Source organism: Cajanus cajan, chromosome 11 (genome assembly GCF_000230855.2).
Source record: "Cajanus cajan strain Asha chromosome 11, NIPB_CcT2T_4, whole genome shotgun sequence".
Taxonomy (NCBI): Eukaryota; Viridiplantae; Streptophyta; class Magnoliopsida; order Fabales; family Fabaceae; genus Cajanus; species Cajanus cajan.
This window is the reverse complement of record NC_138527.1, coordinates 31136950-31158865: the sequence shown is the minus strand read 5'-3', so window position 1 is coordinate 31158865 and position 21916 is coordinate 31136950. Positions and strand designations below refer to the sequence as shown.

The 21916-nt window shown below is 29.4% G+C and overlaps 2 protein-coding genes across 4 annotated transcripts; both read left to right on the top strand.

Annotated features, from left to right (window-relative positions):
* Positions 1-8773: 8773 nt before the first annotated feature.
* LOC109800635 (eukaryotic translation initiation factor 3 subunit I) lies at positions 8774-12043 on the top strand. The gene is made up of 9 exons (XM_020361430.3): positions 8774-8910; positions 9014-9269; positions 9347-9562; positions 9888-10015; positions 10099-10218; positions 10325-10414; positions 10770-10856; positions 10961-11040; positions 11750-12043. The coding sequence occupies exons 2-9, from the start codon at positions 9086-9088 to the stop codon at positions 11823-11825; spliced, it is 981 nt and encodes a 326-aa protein (XP_020217019.1). The 5' UTR covers positions 8774-8910; positions 9014-9085; the 3' UTR covers positions 11826-12043.
* Positions 12044-17417: 5374 nt separating this feature from the next.
* On the top strand, positions 17418-20535 carry LOC109800642 (ADP-ribosylation factor 2). 3 transcript variants are annotated; one of them, XM_020361441.3, is made up of 7 exons: positions 17418-17575; positions 17849-18018; positions 18536-18606; positions 18749-18868; positions 19572-19690; positions 19778-19859; positions 20136-20535. In XM_020361441.3, the coding sequence occupies exons 2-7, from the start codon at positions 17871-17873 to the stop codon at positions 20139-20141; spliced, it is 546 nt and encodes a 181-aa protein (XP_020217030.1). In that variant the 5' UTR covers positions 17418-17575; positions 17849-17870; the 3' UTR covers positions 20142-20535. The 3 variants fall into 3 exon arrangements, with proteins under 3 accessions (XP_020217030.1, XP_082923030.1, XP_082923029.1); XM_083066904.1 differs by having other exon boundaries at positions 17493-17575; positions 17859-18018; XM_083066903.1 differs by lacking the exon at positions 17418-17575 and adding an exon at positions 17666-17685.
* The last annotated feature ends 1381 nt before the right edge of the window (positions 20536-21916 follow it).

Here is a 21916-nt window from a genome sequence, read left to right as displayed (position 1 = left end):
ATAGCATTATAACAATACAACATATTTATTTTTAAAATTATTTTCTATTAATATTAGTTGTTTGAGTCGTTAACAATGTAGCAATTAACAAACTTATTTTTGGAATTTAACCAACATTGTATTTGCAACAAGATATGGAATGATTTACATTTATTAAGAAATATTTAAAATTTTATAATAAGTAAATAAATTTAACTATATTTGACTCGATTAATCCAACTTAATCTAATTTGTTTGTGATCGGATTGGATTTCAAAATCTTGTTCAAATCCAAACTAATGTAATTTGTTGAATTTTGATCGAGTCGATTAATAGATTTATCAAAACTTGATTCAACCTTACTCACTTATACTCCTATCTGAAAGTGTTAAATTGAGACATTAGTTACATTTAATGTGATGTTTTCATAAACAGAAACTTGAGTGACTTTTTTTTTTTATAAAGAGAAACTTGAGTGACTATATTTTATGTAACAGTATTTAATAGATTATTTAACAAAATTTGAGTATAAGAACTAAAATATTTTTCTTTAAATTATGAAGACTAAAAATAAATTTATTTTAATTTTGAAGAAAAAATATTTAAATTTATAATTTATATATTCAACCATAATATTTATTTATATACATAATTTATTTTAAATTTTAGTTATATGTAATAAAAATTTAAACTAAAATATTAATTATTTTTGTGAGTTTCAATAAAAGTTAATAATAATAAATAGTTTATTAAAGAATAATATTTTCTTTATTTAAAAAAAATATTAAAAATTATAAAACTCTGAAGGATATTCATTGAATGAGTGTGGTTTTATAATTTTTTTAACAAACTTTGACTAATAGCCAAAAGTACAATACAAATATATTGTTAGCACTTTTTTAATATTTATTTAATAATAACTAGTATTTTTGTGAGACTCCATTTCCGTTTTTTTTTCTTTCCCAACTCTCTTCCCACTCACTCAAACTCTCTTCTTCCCTCTCAAATCTTCATTTGACTGATCATTCTCTCTTTGCTTGGATTCAAGGTGCTGATGCTTAGTGTTGGGTTTAGCTGAGCCGTGCGGAGTTCTCCTCAAGCTCATTCTTCTTCTTCTTCTTCTTTGTCTTCTTCGTCCCGGAGCTCGGAATTCTTGTACCGAGGTAGGGAAGCTAGGTTTTCGCTGTTTTTGGCTGTAAATGAGTCTAGAAACTCATTTGTTGTTTGATGATTGATGGTTTTTGGTTGAGATTGCTGAAAATGGAGTTTTGAGGTTTTGGGGTTTTTGAGAAAAATTTTGGGAATCTCATTGTTTGTGATTGCATGTGTAAAAAGATGGTGTTTTTGAGCTGTTGGTTGAAAATGTGGTACTTTGAATGGATTGCATGTGCTGAAAGAGTAGATTTTTGCAGGTTTTGGGCAAATTTTCGAACTTGGTGGGTTGTTGCTGAGCTTCGCGTTGAGCGCCGTTCTTCGCGTTGAGCGCCGTTCTTCGCGCCGGGCGCGAGACCACCTGGAGGCTCCTTTTAGGCAAGCCTGCCGGGCACAAAGATGTGTGCGCCGGGCGAGTTTGAGAAGGTGAGCCTCTGGATAGCCCACGCCGGGCGTGACTTGGACGGCGCCGAGCGCGCCATCAGTATGTGACATGTTTTGGGGTTCTGGTTTCGCGTTGGGCGTGGGGACTCCTTGGGAGTCTCTGCCATGGGGGCGCTGGGCGCAATTTGAATTGCGCTGGGTGCGAGACCTAGGGGAGGTCTCTGCCTTCCCCGTGTCGGGCGCGGGTCTGGGCACGCCGGGCGCGTGGGACTCCTTGGAGTCTCTGCCTGGGCAGGCGCTGGGCGCAATCTGAATTGTGCCAGACGCGTGAGAGCCTTGGGCTCTCTGATTGGGTCACGCCGGGCGCGAGCACTCTTGCGCCGGGCGCGAGCACTCTTGCGCCGGGCGCGCTGGCCCCTGGTGCTCTCTGGTTGTGTCACGCCGGGCGCGACCATGAGTGTGTCGGGCGCGTATGAGGATGTGGAAGTATACGCTGATAGTTGTTGAATTATGCTGAAATTGTTGATAGATGTTGTTTTATGCCGAACTAAGCTATAATTGATGAATATGATGTGCTGACTAGATGATAATGTTGAATAATGATGTTAAGTTGTAATAGATGTATATTGCCGTGCTGAGCTGGACTGTTATTGATGATTTTAATGCTGAATTATAATATGGTTGTACTATAGAATGTTGAGCGGAGTTGTGAGTAGTAAGCTGTGTTGAATACTACTTAGCTGTGCTGTATGCTGATTTGTTGTGCTGTGTTGTGAGCTATGTTAGCTGGGTTGTGAGTTGTTTGGCTGTGCTGTATATTACTGAGCTGTATGTTGGTTATAACCACTATTGTGGTGCTGTTATAGCCGCTAAGCCGGTGTTGTTATTGCCGCTATGCGGTGCTGTTATAGCCACTAGAGTGGTGCTGTTATTGCTGCTATGCAGTGCTGATATTGCTGCTTTGCGGTGTTGATATTTGATGAATGTTGTGATGTAGTATAAGCTGGTTGATGTGCTGATAGCTATAGCTGTTTACCATTCATATTGTTACATATGTATGTTGATTTATTTTCACTAGCTTACCCTTTGTTATTTTCATTGTGTTTGGACTGCGATGATCATATTGTTATATGGGAGCAGAGCAGGAATAGGTTGGTGGCTGGTGGTAAGTCTGCAGCTGGCAGATAGAGTTTATCCTTTCTGTTGTTTTGTTGTTTTAGCTACTTGGTGTAGTAACGATTGGTGTATTTTGTACACTTTAACTCTAGCTAAACTTGGATCTTATATATATATATATATATATATATATATATATATATATATATATATATATATATATATATATATATATATATATTCTAGACACTATATGTATACACTTGTTCCTTTCTGTTTGGTGTTTCTAGTGTGCTGTGCTGTGTGTAGTGACCAGTCGGCTCGTTACAATTTTAGTGTACAATATATATATTATATGTAAATAAATATTATTTTTAATATATAAATTATATTTTAAATTTATATAAATAAAATTTTTTAAATATATAAATTATATTTTAAATTTATAATAAATTATATATAAATAATTTATATTATAGTACAAAAATATTTTTATTTATCAATAAATTATTTAAAATATTAATAGTTAACTTATAAATAGTTATGATAAATAGAAATTGAATTAAATAAAAAATTAAAAGATTTTTTTCAAAATTTGTTATCAAAGAAAAAAATTTTAAAAACATTTTCACATAGATAATGATTTCTATTTAATATATAGAGTTTGATTTAACAAATACTAAATTCCTTTTGGAAGCAATTTTCTTTTCTAATAAAGCTGATATACAACATTTAGGATATAAGAACTCATACATATTATTTGTGAAGTTGACTCTAATGGAGTTTATTAACTATGTTATTTAGGTATAAAATACAAATGTGTTTGCTGTTTTTTTTTTTTTTTTTTTTACAAGTATACAATTTTGATGTTATTTAGGCATTGAATACGAATGTTCTGGCTGTCTTTTTCTCACATGTATATATTTTTAATTAGTACTTGTAAAATATATACAAGGGATAGTCTAATTGTTATACAGACAAATCAGAGTTGGATTGAATCGATTGATACACCAATTTGAAGACATAACTTGATCCCATATTTTGTTTAAAACCAAAACAAAGAGCAAATGTAATGAGATTTAAAATTGGAACCAGATCAATTCTGACATTGCCAACAAAAATTAACATTCTTAACTCTTAACAATTCACAGTATTGAATTTAATGCTCAATTCTATCATGAGATGGAATATCAGAAAAACCAACCTAAACATAAAAAGATGACCAAACCTTGTTAAGACAACGAACAAGAGAAGTAAAGACAGATTTGGCTTTGGTGCTGACTTTTGCACTGATTCTTGCAGGGTGTGTTAACAAAAATGATCTGGACACACAGTGCTTATATACATTTAGAGAAGAAAAAAGAAAGTGGTTAGAAAAAATAATATGATGTGATAAGAAGAGACGAAGAAAAAATGAAAAGTATCAATTAAGTGTTTATATACTTGCAAAGTGTTTATGTATGATTATTGAAAATTATCAGCTTTGATTAAACATTTTTTTTATTTAATGAGATGATTTTTTTCTTTAAAAATAATGAAACAATTTGTAATTTTCAATAAATTTTAATTAATACTAACGGGTATAAAGAGATTCTTCAACTACTTTATAATTATTGCATTCTTTGTTGTTGAGGAATGCACTTCGAGCAGATAAATGTGGATTTTTTTTTTTAATTTAATTAAGTTGTATTTTAGCATATGATCTTTATTTTTTTTGCTTTCTGACTTTTTTTTTCTTGTAACAAAAAAAAAATAGTATGAGAGAAAACATTAAAAAAATGTTAACATTTCTCATAATTACTCATATAATAAATGCATACCATTATTATTTAAGTAAGAAATAATATGTAGAAATTGTTTCCACTTTGAATGGGTTTGCTTATAAAATTACATATATATAATAATAATAAAATAAAATATTGTTTGAGATGTGACCTGTTTGAATAATTTCAAATGAACTTTATAACTTTTTTATATATATTTTTCACACTATAGCTTATTAATTTTTATATATAATTTTTATTACGATTACATGTGTAGCATAAGGGACTGTACAATGTCTAAATTCACGTTAAAAAGTTTGTGTAAATACTTGTATTTGTTAACAAGTGAAAACTAAACAAGATATCATACATATGTTCATTTGATTCATATGAAAATTTCACATGATTTTACGTACATTTATATAATTATTAACTGGTAAAAATAAATATATAAAAATAAGTTGAAATTTATGACTCAATCCGACTCATTCACTAAACGAATTGAAAAAATAATATTTTTTAATTTATAAAAATTATACAATAATAACAATCAAATTTAAACTTAAAATCTTATATATATATATATATATATATATATATATATATATATATTATCCAACTTTAATTATTAAACTGATCATAATAATTCTAAAAAAATAATAATTTTTATTTTACTTGAATTGTTTAATTTTACAAACTTAATCTCCGAACTAAATCAATCGATTTAATTGAATAAAAAATTAATGTTTTAAATTACTAAAAAAGAAATAAGTCAAGTTGACCCATTTTTATTAAAAATTTACATATATACGAGCATATGTAATAATGTATTATTCAAAATTATTAATATAATATTTATATAAAATAATTTTTATATAATATTAATGATTGTATTTATCAAATATAATATATAATTAATATAATAATATTAATAAATATTATATTTATTAAATTTGACAAAATTATATATACTTTTTTAGATGCTTGACTTCTCATATATATATATATATATATATATATATATATATATATTAAGTTTTTAGAATTATGTATGATATACAGGATTTATGATTCGTAAGAATGAAAAAATTTGTATTATATAAAATGCTTCAAAATAATCCTTTCAATAAAATATATTAAAGATAAATTTTAGAAGAGATAAAATTTTGAATATAATTTTTTGCTTAATTATATTTTTGCACGAATGTAAATCAAATTACAAGTATTAATAATTAAATTAAAATAATATATTACCATATCATTTTTGTAATATAGTAATATGAAAAAGTAATTAATTACAAAATTGCCACATATTTTAGATAGCAACCATTACTGTTTTTATTTTATTTTATTTAACTTTGATTATTTTTTTTTGTAGAAAAAGCAATTATTACATTTTTTTATATAGATTTTATCAATTAATTTTAGATGAATATGAAACAAAATTAAAAAACATAAAACGAAAATTTACTCGTGTAACTTAAATCTAAAATATTAGTATCTATATAACTAAAAAAGTATTTACACTATATCGACATTATCTTAAAATATTTAATTTTAAATTTAAATATGTTTTTGTCATTGTATAATGAATGAGTTTTAATTTTGGTGTAATTTTTTTTTCATTCTTTTAAAATTTATAAACATTATTTTTGACTCTTATAAAATATTTTTGATTTTTCTTTCATCTTTATTTTTCTAAAATTCAAAATCATAATTTTTGATTTTAATAAAGATTTTAAGATAATTGAATATTGTTTATTTTAAGAACCTTAAAAAAAATAGAGGTGATTCACACTAACATGACATAATAGTTATCAATAACAATTATAAGTAATACTTAAGATAATCATTTTGGATCTTTTAATAAATAAATATATAACTAAAAATAACTACTATATAATAACAATTCTAAATTTTAAAGAGATAAAAAAATAATTTTTTTAATAAAAACTAAGTAATGACTTAAAAAATTTACTTTAAAATTTAATTTGATATTATATCATGTTAGCTTTATCTACATTTTAAAAATTGCTTTTATTACAATATTGTTTGTCATGTTTTTTTTTTTGAAACGAGATAAAAGAATTCCTAAGCATTGAACAATAATGTAAAAAAGAAAACATTATTGAACAAAATATGCGTATAATTAACTAATATTACATTATTATACTTTTGAAAACTTAATAATTAGTAACTTAATACATTTCTTTCTTATTAAGTAAATATAATATTAAAGAGATATAACAACTCATCTTAAAAAATCTTAATAAATTACAAATTATCTATTAAAAAGTAAAACAATAACTTATTTTATATAATTTTCATTTTAATAATTTCCATCTAATTTAATTCTTTTTTACTTTAAATATTCAAAATATTATGGCTAAAACACTAATTTGGTCCCTTATATTAATTGTTTGTTTCAATTTAGTCCTATTTTAATTTTTGGTTTCAATTTGGTCCCAAACTAATTAATTGGTTTCAATTTAGTCCCGAATTAATTAATTGGTTTCAATGTGGGACTTCTGTCTAAATTATTTAAACGGAGTTAACTTTTAGCCACGTGGATGCCACGTAGATGCATACGTGGATGCCACATGGATGCCAATTTTTTTTAAAACACTTGGACCCAGAACGGCCCGTTCTGAAACCGGAACGGACCGTTCTGGTTGCACTTTTGGAGTTTTAGTTTTGCATCCGGAACGGCCCGTTCCAGGTGCAAAATTAACTCACCAAAAGTGCATCAGAACGGGCCGTTCTGAAACTGAGAATAGTGCCTTCGTTGTATTTTTTATAATTATGCAATTTAGATCCCTAAGGTTTTAATTGAGTAATTTCAGTCTTTAAAAGATTATAGTTGTGTAATTTTAGTCTCACCATTTTTAATTGAATAATTTTAATCTCTCAAATATCATGATTGTGTAATTTTAGTCTTTCCTATTAAAAATATAATAATTTTAAAATTTTAATATATATATATATATAATGTTTTAAAACTATATAATTGTTTGCTTATTTAAATTAACATATATTATAATTTTTTGTAATGTATCAAATGATATATATTTATTATTACTAAATAAATAAAATTTATATATTATTAATATTTTAATATTATTAATAAATTAATATCAATAATATTTTTCCTAATTTATAAATAAATTAATAATTTGATAAATATATATTAATATATATTAATATATTTTTACAAAAATATAAATATATAAGATCAGATATATATTTCTAATTAATATACTTATATTTTTGTAAAAGTATATTAGTTTATCTATAAATATATTAATAATATTATTGATATAATATCAAAAATTATAACATATGTTAATTTGAATAGATAAATAATTGTTTAATTTTAAAACATTATATATATATATGTTGGATATCAGCACATATCAATCAGAATCTGTTGGAAATCAGCATATATCAATCAGAATATTCAATTCTGATTTGTAAAGATTTAATATTGATAAGATCAATTTTATTTCCCCTCCTTTAATTATTTAGATACAGCATTTATAGGGAGAATTATTTCCCAAATTTTTAGGGATAGATTAGTGTGCAGATTTATTCCCTTGTATTCTATTTATACCACTTTTGTATTTTTCCCAAATCAGAGAAATATACATTATATTTTTCTGCAATATATATATATATATATTAAAATTATTAATTTTTAATGGGAGAAACTAAAATCGTATTGTTATGATATTCTTTATTAATTTTATTAAAAAAATAATAATTTTGAAAAATATTTTTTTATAGTAAAAATTTTAAAATTACTTATTTTTATTAAAATACTTATTTTATTAGGTATAACAACATAATTAAAATATAATTAATAATATATATTTTGTAAAATTATTAATATTTTATATTTAAAAAAAAAGTTAAAACCGGAACGGCCCGTTCTGATACCGGAACGGGCAGTTCTGGTTTCACTTTTTGTGTGTTAATTTTGCATTTGGAACGGGTCGTTCTGAATGCAAAATTAATACACCAAAAATGAAAGCAGAACGGCCCGTTCCGGTTTCAGAACGGGCCGTTATGGGTCCAGGTATTTTAAAAGAAATTGTCGTGACATCACATGGTATTCATCTACGTGGCATCCACGTGAGCAAAAGTTAATTCCGTTTAAATAATTTAGATGGAAGTCCCACATTGAAACTAATTAATTAATTCGGGACTAAATTGAAACCAATTAATTAGTTTAGGACCAAATTGAAACCAAAAATAAAAGTGGGACTAAATTGAAACAAACAATTATTATAAGGGACCAAATTAGTGTTTTAGCCAAATATTATTTATAAAATATAAATAAATATTATAAAATTAATAAATCATCTGTAAAAACAAGAATAATCTCTGTAAATGTGCTAGTTAAAATAATAAAAATAAAAGAAAATCATACATCACATAACAGTTGCACACTACACTAGTTTCGCAAACCCTAACTCACCCACCCAAACGCCGATACACGCACCGTGCGTTCGTGAGAGTGAGTCACTCGTTTTCTCATTTGCGTTGTCGCTTCTCAAATCTCAACAAAAAATTTTCGTGTATCCGTTTTCTCCAATCTCGATTTTCTGAATTTCTTTCAGGTTTCGCGTTCCAGAGGCTGCACCATCTACCTCAGCTCCCAAATTCGCACCGCCGCAGAACCCTAACTAAGCATGAGGCCGATTTTGATGAAAGGCCACGAGAGGCCACTCACTTTCCTCAAATACAACAGGGACGGTGATCTACTATTCTCCTGCGCCAAGGACCACAACCCTACCGTGTGGTTCGCCGACAACGGCGAACGCTTGGGCACTTACCGAGGCCACAACGGCGCCGTTTGGTGCTGCGACGTCTCAAGTAAGTTCCTCATTGATTTCAATTTCGATTTCGAGTTTTCACTTTGATGTTGATTCTGAACTTTTTTGTTTGCGCAGAGGATTCGAGTAGACTTATAACGGGGAGTGCGGATCAGACCGCCAAGCTGTGGAACGTGCAAACTGGTCAGCAGTTGTTTACCTTCAATTTTGATTCTCCGGCGAGGTCGGTGGATTTCGCCGTCGGCGATAAGCTCGCCGTTATGACCACTGATCCGTTTATGGAATTGCCCTCTGCAATACATGTCAAACGCATTGCCAGAGATCCCGCTGATCGTAATGTTTTTCTCCTTATTCATTTAGGTTTTGTTTGGGTAAATTTCTCATTTAGAGTGTATAGGTGGAGACAATTAGAATGATGCTTGTTGGCTTATGCTCAAGTTAAAATCAGTTTTTTTTTTTTCTTTTTTTCTTTTTGGGGAGAAGTTTGGGGAGAGAGCTTCTTATGGATCAGCTAATTTTAAATTTCGAGAAACATGCTTTGTTTTATTCTCGTGGGAGTTCTTATTGAGAAGTTTATTCAAATAGACATTAGTTTCTTTGGTCACAGCCGCTAGCTATTGCTATTGCTGATGTTAATGCTGATGGTTTGGTTTCTCAGAGACTGGGGAATCTGTGCTTCTCATTAAGGGTCCTCAGGGGAGAATTAATAGAGCTATTTGGGGACCCCTGAACAGAACCATTATCAGTGCTGGAGAAGATGCTGTTATCCGGGTTTGGGATTCTGAGGTGACTTCACGTCTATTTTACCTGACCCTCTTCTTTCGTTTACAATATGATAACACTGTTAATTTTCTCTCGTTTGATTGCAGACAGGGAAACTGCTTAAAGAGTCAGACAAGGAATCTGGCCATAAAAAGACTGTAACATCACTTGCAAAGTCTGCGGATGGTTCCCATTTCCTAACTGGCTCCCTTGATAAGTCTGCTAGGGTATCAACTTTTTATTTCTCTTTTTTTTTTTGGTGTTTATTCTCATGTTTTTGTTTTCACCTAACCATTTTTTTTCTCTCTCTTTCCATTGAAATTATTTAACTAGCTTTGGGATACTAGAACATTGACTCTGATCAAGACGTATGTCACAGAACGCCCAGTCAATGCAGTTGCAATGTCACCTCTTCTTGATCATGTATGTATTTGTTAACCCTGTGTATTGCTATTTGTATCCATGCAAATGATTTTGCTTCTGCTTTATTTGATTGATGTCTTTATCCTGGAAATTGGTGTCTTATAATTTAAGGAATCTGGCCAATTATATTTGCAACACCTCTCTTTCTTGGTAGAAATTTGTTCCCCATAAACCAAAGGCATGATTCTTGCACGTTGCCATTGCTCTCTAATTTATAAAATAAATGCACTTCCAAAATATTTCATCATTGCAAGCACCCTATGAACATCTTGTATCTGCTTTAGTTTCCTTCTATTTTTTTATATGGGTCATATGGACCTTGTATGATTTTCTAAATTCCATGGCCTGTGTGCAGGTGGTACTTGGAGGTGGTCAGGATGCATCAGCTGTTACAACTACTGACCATCGTGCTGGCAAATTTGAAGCCAAATTTTATGATAAGGTTAGTTTTTTCCCCCCTTTCCTATACAAGGTTTTGTTCTAATGATATTGAATGTCTACTAATTTTTCTTTTTTATTACATGTTTGTTATTTTCATATGATTAGATTCTTCAAGAAGAAATTGGGGGTGTAAAAGGACATTTTGGACCAATTAATGCATTGGCTTTTAACCCTGATGGGAAGAGGTATATTCTGTGTTCTTCAACTCCTTTTTGTGTTGTATCATGACATACTTTTATTATTTGAAACCTTCCGTTCATTGATTTATTGGAGAAATTAACAACCATGATTTTGTTAAACCTTTGACTTTGTATAATGAAATGCACCATTTCTTTCACATAACTGTTTAACACGTCAACATCTGGTACTGGTGTTTACTATGCATTACTGTCCCATAGGTATGGTATGAATATGAATATAAATATCTCTCTATTCTACTAGGTGGAATCCACTTCATTGATTAATCAAAACCCAGGTTTTATATACACTTGTCTGTTGCTTAATAATATCTTCATTTGCCCTTCAAATTAGAAGGGACTTTTGTATTTTTGCTACACAATATACTTGTTATATTTATTATATAACTGTAATTGCCATAGAATGAGGTTGAAGAGAACTGCCGTCATATCCCAACATTAGCTTTCTAGAGGTCAATCAGTGCAGTAAATTGACACATTTATTGTGACTGTGTTGTAATTTTAAATCATATGTTGCCAATGTAGCTCTCCATTTGATTTGTGTGACATTTGGTTGGTATATTTTTTTCTCCAAGCATGTTTCAAAATATTCAATAGTTTTGACTCAACACTGCACTTTAGTGATGCAGGTTCCTAAATAACTGTAAGGCTGTTTCTTTTACTTCTCTCATCTTTTATATTCCTTTTTTTTTTGTAGCTTTTCAAGCGGAGGCGAAGATGGTTATGTACGGTTGCACCACTTCGACCCAGATTATTTCAACATTAAAATATAGTGCTGGATGGTTTGTGGTTAACATTAGGCGTGGTTCCAGAAGTTAGCTTTTTAATTTATTTCAACTAGATTTTTGTAATGCCAATGTGATTACAAACGATCTTATATATCGGTAATATGGATGAATTGAAGAATGAAATTATGCATTTTTTGTTTATGTATTAACACTATCAATTTTGGTTGGAGTGGAACTCATAATTGAGGAGTTTTTCTTCGCAAGTCCATATTTTTGATAAAACTAGAAGTTTGGCATCTATTTGGAGTATACAGCATATCACCTTTTTGTCAGGGTTTCACTGACATGTGAAATTTTGCAGCTTAATTTTTATTAGATATGTTTTTATTAACTTATAATTATGACTTGGCCTATAATAGAAAGAAGTTTGATTTTGTTTTCATTTATTTATTGTATCGTCACTGTAAAACTTTTAATGATACCACTCTTAAAAGTACATATGTAAAATTCAGTAGCATAACAACCTGAAATTCATTTCAAAGTGCCCTATATCTCTCTGTCCGGGTGACTCCACCACCCCCACTGGTGTGATCTCTTCGGAATCCCAGTAACTTCTGCCATTCATCTTCATGAGGTGCCAATTTGTCATTCCCAACCCACATAATGTTCCACTTTCTACACTCTTGAAGTGTATTTTCTTGGGCATTTAGAAGGTTTTTTGCATCAATCTGACCAACAGATAATTACAATTTCAGAACCATTTCTGAGAAAAAAAACCCTTTGGATAGTGTGTTCTTAGGTCTAGCAAATGGAGGTTTTGTTGGGTTGTTGAAGGCGGGTTTGGGTTGTTGAAGGCGGGTTTGGGTTGTTTAGGATGCCGACGATGTTGAAGTGAACTGTGAACTATAACTTCTGCCATTTGGGTCAAGTTGTTAGTTTTCGACAATGGTTTTGCCTTGAGATCGACCATGGAATAGTCGAAAATATTGTTGTTCCTGACAGTAGTAGGGAAGGTGGAGTGGTCACACTGGATGTTGAAAATCATTACTGACTGCGTTGCTCATTATCGCGGTGGAATCCGGCGTAGACTTTGCATAACTCCTTTGCCAAGGTCGATGTACAACATTGTTAACTTACTAACTGGTATACAGTCAAAAATGCTTTTATATTCACATAACCATATAGAATATTTATAGTCTTGGTCGACCTTGGATATGTGCAAACAAAGGATGGTGGCAAACTCCATTTTTAAGTTGCGCCATATTTTGTTGTTTGTAAAGAAATTGCAAGGTAACGTGTTTGGTGAATGAAGTTAATTATTTTGAAAGGGCTACTTCAAAGGCGTTTATAATCTCAATGGGAAGAAGATTGAAAGAAGCCTAAAAGGGTAAATTAGAAAATGAAGGATCAAAAGTTTTGGGTGACGGAGAGGAAAAAGTAGTTGGACTTATTTAATTATTATTTTTATTTTATAAGAAAGTATAATTCTTTTATACTAAGTTGACTCTTATAAAAGTAAACTAGTACTTTCGGGTGTGACTCGATGCTTAAGACAAAAATTGAATTTAATTAATTGAATTTTGATCATTAATTAAAGAACATAAGTGTCAAATTACTTGAAATAACAATTTTCGATTAGTCTTAGTTTGCAATATATTATCGAGTTTTGTGCATTATATTATATAGATTTGTAAGAGTTGAGATATTGAAATATTGAGTTTATTTTTCTTTGTCTTTATTTTCTCTTGGTAGTTATATTTGTATGCACTTATGACAGTTGTTAATAATGAGTTTATTTGGATAAATTTTCCTATAAATACTTATAGGAGAGAAAAACTATAAGGAAAATGATAAGCTAAAATTAACTTTTGTATAAGTTATTAGGCTAATTTGAAGAAATTTTCTTTTATTAGTCTCTCTAAATCTTATTTTTAACTTATGCATAAGTTAGTTTTAATATATAGAGAAGCTTATTTAAAATTTTATTTGTATATTTATCTCCTAAAAATGCTTTTAGAGAGATTTATCCAAATATCGTGGATGACCACTTAATCAATAAAAAAATAGTTAAAAATAATTACATAATAATGATAAAAAAATAGTTAAAAACGATTACATAATAATGATAAAAAATAATAACTTCAAATTTTAGAGAAATGAAAATAATAAAAAAAAAAAGAAAAAATCAAAATTTATTATTTTTTAAAATAAAATTATTTAAACCATTATATTTTATGAGATGATTTTCATCATTCATTATAATTTTAGGAACTAAATAGTTGGGTAATTCAATTTGACTAAATATTATAATTTTAGGGATTGAATTTTTTATTCACTCAATAATAATGGTATTTTTTTATAATGTTAGTTTAAATATAAAATAATAGAAAAATTGAAAGAAAAAAAAGAGTATTGTCATTATAATAAATAGAAAAAAATACTGAGATCCTTTATTTTAAAAATAAATAAATAATGAAGTGGATGGTGATTGATTAGATTATATAAAAGGTTTGGAAAATAAATTTATGGAGAGGTAAGAAAAAAAATTATGGGGTACAAAAATAATAAAAGTTATAATGATAGAATGTTCTAAAAATAGGAAAAATATTCAATGACTTTGGTCTTGTTTGTATATTCATCGATGTGCATTTCATAGTACCAAAACAGAGAAACATGTGTCTTGATGGATTGAAATGAATCCACATTTTCTAACTACAAAAGAAAAAATAAACACATAATTTGATATGTCAAAGTCATCATATTTTTTGTGCATTTTAAATCATCAGACAAATTTAATGATCTAGATTTTGTCATGTGTCACAATTTTTTTTAATTTTTTAATTTTTTATAGTTTAATAATAAAACACTTGATTTTCTCTTTTATATATAGAGACTCTTTTAACCACTTTATATAAATTAAAATAGTAGTTAATTTAATTAATATTATATAAATTTTTTTTGAACAGCGGTATTATATTGTTAATATTATATAAAGTTAATTGTAAAAAAATTTGTCTAATTGTTTTAGAATTACTCTTAAAACTAGTTATTATAAAATATTTTGAATTCTTAATTTCTTTTTACTCAATTAATTAATGTTTCATTAATTACAAATATTATTATAAAAATTAAATAATATAATATCCAACCTGAAGAGAATTTTATGAAAAAGATAAAAAAAATTATTTTTTCAAATTTTTCACAAAAGAGCTTTTTTTAAATTGTTGTAAGAAAAACAACCATTTTTTAATTATTGTCATTTTTACAAATTTGATCGATGAATTCACCTTTTTCCTTATTTAATAATTATTAAAATAACAATATATTACAAAGAATGAAATATTAAAAAAAATGAAATACATAAACAATTAAGATTTTTTTTTTAATGACAAGTAACGAAATCAGAAACATTACATTTATCTAATGGATTAAAATAAAGTACAGTGAGTCACAAAAAGAATGTATAAGGAAAAAATATCATCTTTATTGATAAATGTATATTATTACATTATAGATACAGATTATAATAATACACAAGTAAAATATTGTATTTTAAATTTAAAATAAATAATTTAATATTTTTACAAAATTATTAAAATTTAATTTACAAGAAAAATAAAATTTGATTAAAATAAAAAAATTTAGGCTAAAAACCTATTCTAGTCCCTTACAATAATTGTTTGTTTCAATTTAGTCCTACTTTTATTTTTTGTCTCAATTTGGTCCTTAATAAATTAAGTGGTTGCAATGTCAGACTTCTGTCCAAATTATTTAAACGGAGTTAACTATTGGTCACGTGAATGCCACGTAGATGCATAGGTGGATGTCACGTGGATGCCAAATTTGTTGAATATACTTGGAACCAGAACAGCTCGTTCTGAAACCATAGCGGGCCGTTCTAAGTGCACTCTTGGTGTGTTAAATTTTCATTTGAAACGGGTTATTCTAGATGCAAAATTAACACACCACGAGTACATCAGAACGGTCCGTTCTGAAACCAGAACGGCCTGTTCCAGAACGCCAACTTGTTAAGTGGAGCAAATAGAATATTCTATATTATTTTTATTAAAAAATATAATAATTTTGAAAAATATTTTTTTACGGTAAAAATTTTAAAATTACTTATTTTTATAAAATACAATTGTCTTATAAATAGAGTGATAATTTTTCCTTTTTCTCTTTCTGCCTGAAGAAATATTTAAGTGTCACTTTATAATTTTTTGCAACTTATTTAAAATTAGAGGAATAAAATGATAAAAATTAATAGGATAAACATAATAAAATTATTAATTTGATTTCTTTTAGTGTCCTCCAAATTTTTACACTCATTTAAAACAAAAATATTTTATATGTTATTTTGAATTATTTTAACGAAGTATCATACGATTTTTAATTTTTTAAATTTTTTTATAAATTTGATCTATACATGAAAAGCTTTTTTAATTTAACAATTAAATTTTTAAAAATTTGATATAAAACATTAATTATTAAGTAGAATAAATCTATCAAGACTTTCTCTTAAAGTAAGTAAATTTTTTCTTCATTAACAATGAAGATAATTTTACCACAAAATAAAAAATAATCAAACAATAAAATAAAATATAAAAAAATATTAATGTATTTATTATATTAGATATAACAAGATAATTAAAATATAATTAATAATATATATTTTATAAAATTATTAATATTTTATATATAAAAAAAAGAATGAAAAAAATTTTAATTGCCCCCACTATGATTAACTTAGATCCGTCCCTGCATGTGGTTGTGTGATGAAATGTTAGTCCTGTGTATCATTTTCCTTTACTTCAGGTTGTACCTCCTTGCGAACAAGTTGTTATTGTTAAGGTACATCGTTAATGACTTCAAGAAAAAATATCATGTTATTTCATCCTTTACTGTATAGTGTCAATTTGGTAGTAAGTGGTTCACTCCAGTTTGACTAACAATGAAATAAATTCTGCTACCATTGTCTTTAGTGATACACTGCATTGTCCTTAATGATACACTGTATAGGCTAACTGTTTAGCAATTGAAGTTATCAATTTCCATTAACAATATTACCAAATCTAGTGTTTGAAATGCTTTGTACCTTAGGTCTTTTTCCTTCCACGATTCACAACCATGAACTATAATCATTGACCGTTTGTGTTTGGTATTCTGGAACCAGAACAACCCGTTCTGATTGCACTCTTAGTGTGTTAATTTTATACCTGGAACGGGCCGTTCTGGATGCAAAATTAACACACCAAGAGTGCACCCAGAACGGCTCGTTCTGGTTTCAGAACAGGCCGTTCTGGTTCTAGGTGTTTTCAAGAAAATTGGCATTCACGTGGCATCCACCTATGCATCTACGTGACATCTACGTGGCCAACAGTTAACTTCGTTTAAAAAATTTGGACGGAAATCCGACATTACAACTAATTAATTTATCAGGGACCAAATTAAGACCAAAAATAAAAGTGGGACTAAATTGAAACAAATAATTATTATAAGGGACTAAAATAGGTTTTTAGTCAAATAAAAATTTAAGAAAAATCTTTTAAAAATATGTTTTTAAAAATGTTTTGGGTTTGGAAGGTTCCAAAGAATTAAGAACAAGAATCCATAGAATAGAATAGCGGTGCTTTTGGGTTGGGTATTTTATTTAATTTTAGTAAAAATAAAAAAAATGAAAAAATAATAGTGGTACCTTTTTTGCTCTTATAAAGTCTATTCTGGTTGACGCTTCTCACTCCCATCTCGCGTTGCTGCAAAGCGATACCATCTTTCGTTCATCTCTCTCTCCAAAGGTAATCGCTAATCACAATCCTCAGATTTTCACTTCGCACTTTCATTTCCGTTACGCTTTCACCACTCTTCCGGATCAATCACTCCAGATCCTTCTTATTACTATTATTCGGTTCGATCCGTTTCCAATTTCGATTTGCATGTTTGTTTTTTTTCTCTCTATTAGTTTGAGATCTGACTGAATCCGGTGACGTTGACGTGGCTGTGTTTTGGTTATTGTGTTTTGCGATTTGTTGTTTCGTTAATTGAAATTTTTGTTTGAACGATGGAATTAGGGATCCGCAGGCTGAAGGAGAAATGGGGCTGACGTTCACGAAGCTTTTCAGTCGGCTTTTCGCGAAGAAGGAAATGCGAATTCTGATGGTTGGTCTTGATGCTGCTGGTAAGACCACTATCCTCTACAAGCTCAAGCTTGGAGAGATCGTTACCACAATTCCTACCATTGGTGAGTTTCTAAGACTATGCTTTTCCTTTTTCCTAGCTTCATAGATTTATCATGTATTGCAATTTTTCTTTACCTGTTGGAATATAACTTGGTTGGTTAGATCCTTTTATATATATTTATATAGGATGTAGAATTATATTAATTGATGTCTTAATTATCTAGGACTACGTTAAGTCGTTGACTCATGTCATGGTGAGGTATGTCGATGATGTTTTAACATGGAGTGTGATCATTATATTTCTGAATATGGGAAGAAGCCTTCAAAATTGAATACTGAGATCCCTGATTATGTTGGTTATTATGATTTATGTGATGCTTGATGTGAGATCCGGGATTTAAGTTGTTGTATGTTCTAAAAGCTGTGAAAAATATCTTTTAATGACTATAGTATTACTTTTTTTTTTTTTTTTTTTTTGTGACGGGGTTGTCGTTTTTACTGTTTGGTGTCAGACTGCTGAAATATTGAGATTGTGTTATATGTATGCATTGATTTATCTATTTATTTATTTTGTTTAAGGGTTCAATGTTGAGACTGTGGAGTACAAGAACATTAGCTTCACTGTTTGGGATGTCGGTGGCCAGGACAAGGTGATGATTTTGATTCTTATGCATCACTTAAAATACATGTATTCAGTGCATATGTCATTTAACTTTCACTTCTGAACAACCAAACATTACCTGACAAAGTTTGTTTGCAGTCTGGCTGAATACTTAATGTTTTCTTTTGCAGATTCGTCCTTTGTGGAGGCACTACTTCCAGAACACTCAGGGTCTTATTTTTGTTGTAGATAGCAATGATAGGGACAGAGTTGTTGAGGCCAGAGATGAGTTACATAGGATGTTGAATGAGGTACTTTAGTTAATTTAGTTTAGCCTTGCATACCATATTGTCAGATTCATTTTTGTTCATGTTAGATGCTAACCTGACGATAAGAGGGAATTCATTCTTAGAGATAAGGTTGAGGATCACATAGGGTCCAAAAGAAACGACCTGTAAGTTAGTTGAGATAGAAAATTCCAAGAGTCGGATTGACCTATAAAGAAGATTCCTTAATGTAGTCTGAAAATATTCAAAGACTTCGGAAGGAGGGAATTGAAAGTTTGTTTTAAGCAGAAAATGTAATTATTTTGCTGTATCTACAATGGCTCTTGCACTTCTGGCTATACATTAGTCTAGTCCAGCACATGATGTTCTTATACTCAATGGTTGTCTTTATAGATGACGAGAGAAAAATCGTATTGAACTCATGACTGAAAGCATACTTCACTGCTGTTAATTGATCTGTTTTTTGTTGGGTCATAATTTCTGATAACTGTTGAATATTGACGTCAGTATATCATATCTTTTGGAAATCAAATGACCAGTCCTTACTTGGTCAATCTCCTGGGGAATTTAGTGCTTCTAATTGATGGCTTCTGTGTCAAGTTCATTGTTTACAAGGATCATGACCTATTACCAAAATCACTAGTCTCCTTGTTCTTTTGCTATCTGTTTTATGTATTGTTGTGATGAAATGACAAGGTTTAAAATGTTTTTGAATTTGTCTTTTCAGGATGAACTGAGAGATGCAGTATTGCTTGTGTTTGCCAATAAGCAAGATCTTCCTAATGCAATGAATGCGGCTGAGATTACTGATAAGTTGGGTCTCCACTCTCTCAGACAGCGCCACTGGTAATTTTTTTATTATTAACAAAGCCCTTTTTGGCCAGTATTGATAAGCTCTCCTGTTGTGATCTAACACACTTCTGGTTTTTCCAGGTACATTCAGAGCACCTGTGCAACCTCCGGAGAAGGCCTTTATGAAGGTTTGGACTGGCTTTCCAACAACATTGCCAATAAGGTAGCTATTGGTTTCTCTCCTTTTTATTGTAAAAGAATCGATTTGAAAAAATACATGGTAAATGAAAACAATTGTATATGTTCATTTCATTAGAAATGGTAGCAAAAGTGTGCAATGGAATGTGCCTCTATGGGGTTTACACTATATTTTCCTTTTATAATAATTTTTTTATCGTAAGTACTTGTTTGTTGCACTTCCTAGTTCCCAGGTCATTAAAAAAAATGAAAAATGTACCCGTTCTTGAATTACTGAGGTGATTTTTTTTTCCCTTTACAGGCTTAAAGCCTTTGGGAGTCTTGCGGATTGGTAATTCTGGATGCAGGGGTGAACATTATCTAGCTTTTATTTCTTGGTCCTCTTCCGAGACGACTCAAATTTGTGTTCGTGTAATGTGGTTTAGGACATCTTGGTGGCTAAAATTGTAGTAGGACTTTGTTTCTTGGGGTGTGTAATACTGAGCTTCCTATTGGGTTTATGGATGCAATGTCCATAACTGTAATGGAGATACTAATTCAATGTGCCACCAGGTTCTGATTTATAGTTTTATTTTGGTCATGTATCTTTCATATATTGAGTATTGAATGGGGATTTTGTTTATTGTTTTGTAAGATACCCGTAAAAAAAAACTATATTCACTTTCATACTTCTAAAGATGCGCATGTTTTACTTGTGTTCATTCAAGTTCCTGTTGGGGTTTAGGTACACGGTTGATTCGTGGGTAACATAGGCTTAGGACTTATTATAATGGTATATTTTTTTTTGGTGAGTTGGAAAGATGCCTGTAGTTTTCCTTGTACTATTTTCAACGTTGTAATGAAGGTGAACATGCGAAACATTTATTCTGTGGGACAGGCTAAAACAGACAGGAGTGCTTTTTATGCCACGAATTTTCAGATTCATTTTGGTTGCGAAAAATTAGATAATTGACAAAGTCTCCCACGTCAGGGTTTTAACAATCAACAAGGGTACCATAATTTAACTGAGCTTGTTCAAGTTTATCAGATTTGCTTTGGTGCAGGGATATTTATGCCACGATTTTTCAGACACATTCTCGAGATTCCTCCCCCAACTTAAAAATTATTAGTGGATCTTGGTGTGTTCATGTTTAGATCAGTGCATTATCCAATCAGTCGGGTGGTCAGTGAATATTTTGATTTCTGATTATTCATTCAATTGATCAAAAGGAAAGCTTTGAAGGTCAAGCTCTCTATAAAGCTGATGATCAACTCTTTAGGGGTAAACATTGTCAGTACCCTCTGAGGCGTGCCGGCGAAAGCATGGCTTTTATTTTTCAACTATCAAGTGGGGTGAGTTGTTCTTGTTGGCGTCGGGTGCCTGCACCGTTCCCAAGGATGACGTTGGAATCAAGTGTAGTTGTTTTTTGATGGGCTTTCCTTCGATTTTTTAAGTAACTGACCCATGCATCTTTCAATACAGGTAAATGACCCTCCCTTAAAATTACTGTTTAAGGTTTAGGGTTTAATTTTCATGTTCATATGTTATATACTATTTAGAATTATTTTTTAAAATCTTAATTTTTAGTTATATTGCAATTTTTAAAATTTAAAATAAAAATATATTTTAATAATTTTATTGTATTTTAATGATAAAATTTAAAATAAATTATATTATCTTCTTATGGAAAAATAAGGGTATTACACTCTTACATTAAAATATATATTTTATTTATTTAACATAATATTATTAATATAAATTACACTATTTATTTGCATAAGCACATGATTTCTAAACAGATTTGATAGAAATCAGAGAATTATTATAGACATGAAGGTGTGACTTGGAGTTGGAAAAACCAAATTCACACCATAAACAATATTTTGTGTTTTTTGGTACATAAATTATAAAATTGTGTAGTCAGGTAAATTTAGTTTGTTTTTGTGTATTTGAGTTAAAAAAATTCGCAAATCATCATATGAAGAGATGATAGTATAATATTTGCATCTCTTTTAAAAAAGAGTATAATTTATATTAACGACTTCAAGTTAAATAAGAAAAATTGTGTAAAGTAAATTATGTTAACACTTTTGAAGTTTTGT

Bases quoted from the DNA above. Each gene is read 5' to 3' on its own strand.
- LOC109800635 (XM_020361430.3), top strand. From the start codon at position 9,086: ATGAGGCCGATTTTGATGAAAGGCCACGAGAGGCCACTCACTTTCCTC. The intron at 10,016-10,098 runs GTGACTTCACGT...GTTTGATTGCAG, and splicing joins TCCGGGTTTGGGATTCTGAG to ACAGGGAAACTGCTTAAAGA. The intron at 10,857-10,960 runs GTTAGTTTTTTC...TCATATGATTAG, and splicing joins AAGCCAAATTTTATGATAAG to ATTCTTCAAGAAGAAATTGG.
- LOC109800642 (XM_020361441.3), top strand. From the start codon at position 17,871: ATGGGGCTGACGTTCACGAAGCTTTTCAGTCGGCTTTTCGCGAAGAAG. The intron at 18,607-18,748 runs GTGATGATTTTG...TTTCTTTTGCAG, and splicing joins ATGTCGGTGGCCAGGACAAG to ATTCGTCCTTTGTGGAGGCA. The intron at 18,869-19,571 runs GTACTTTAGTTA...TTGTCTTTTCAG, and splicing joins TACATAGGATGTTGAATGAG to GATGAACTGAGAGATGCAGT.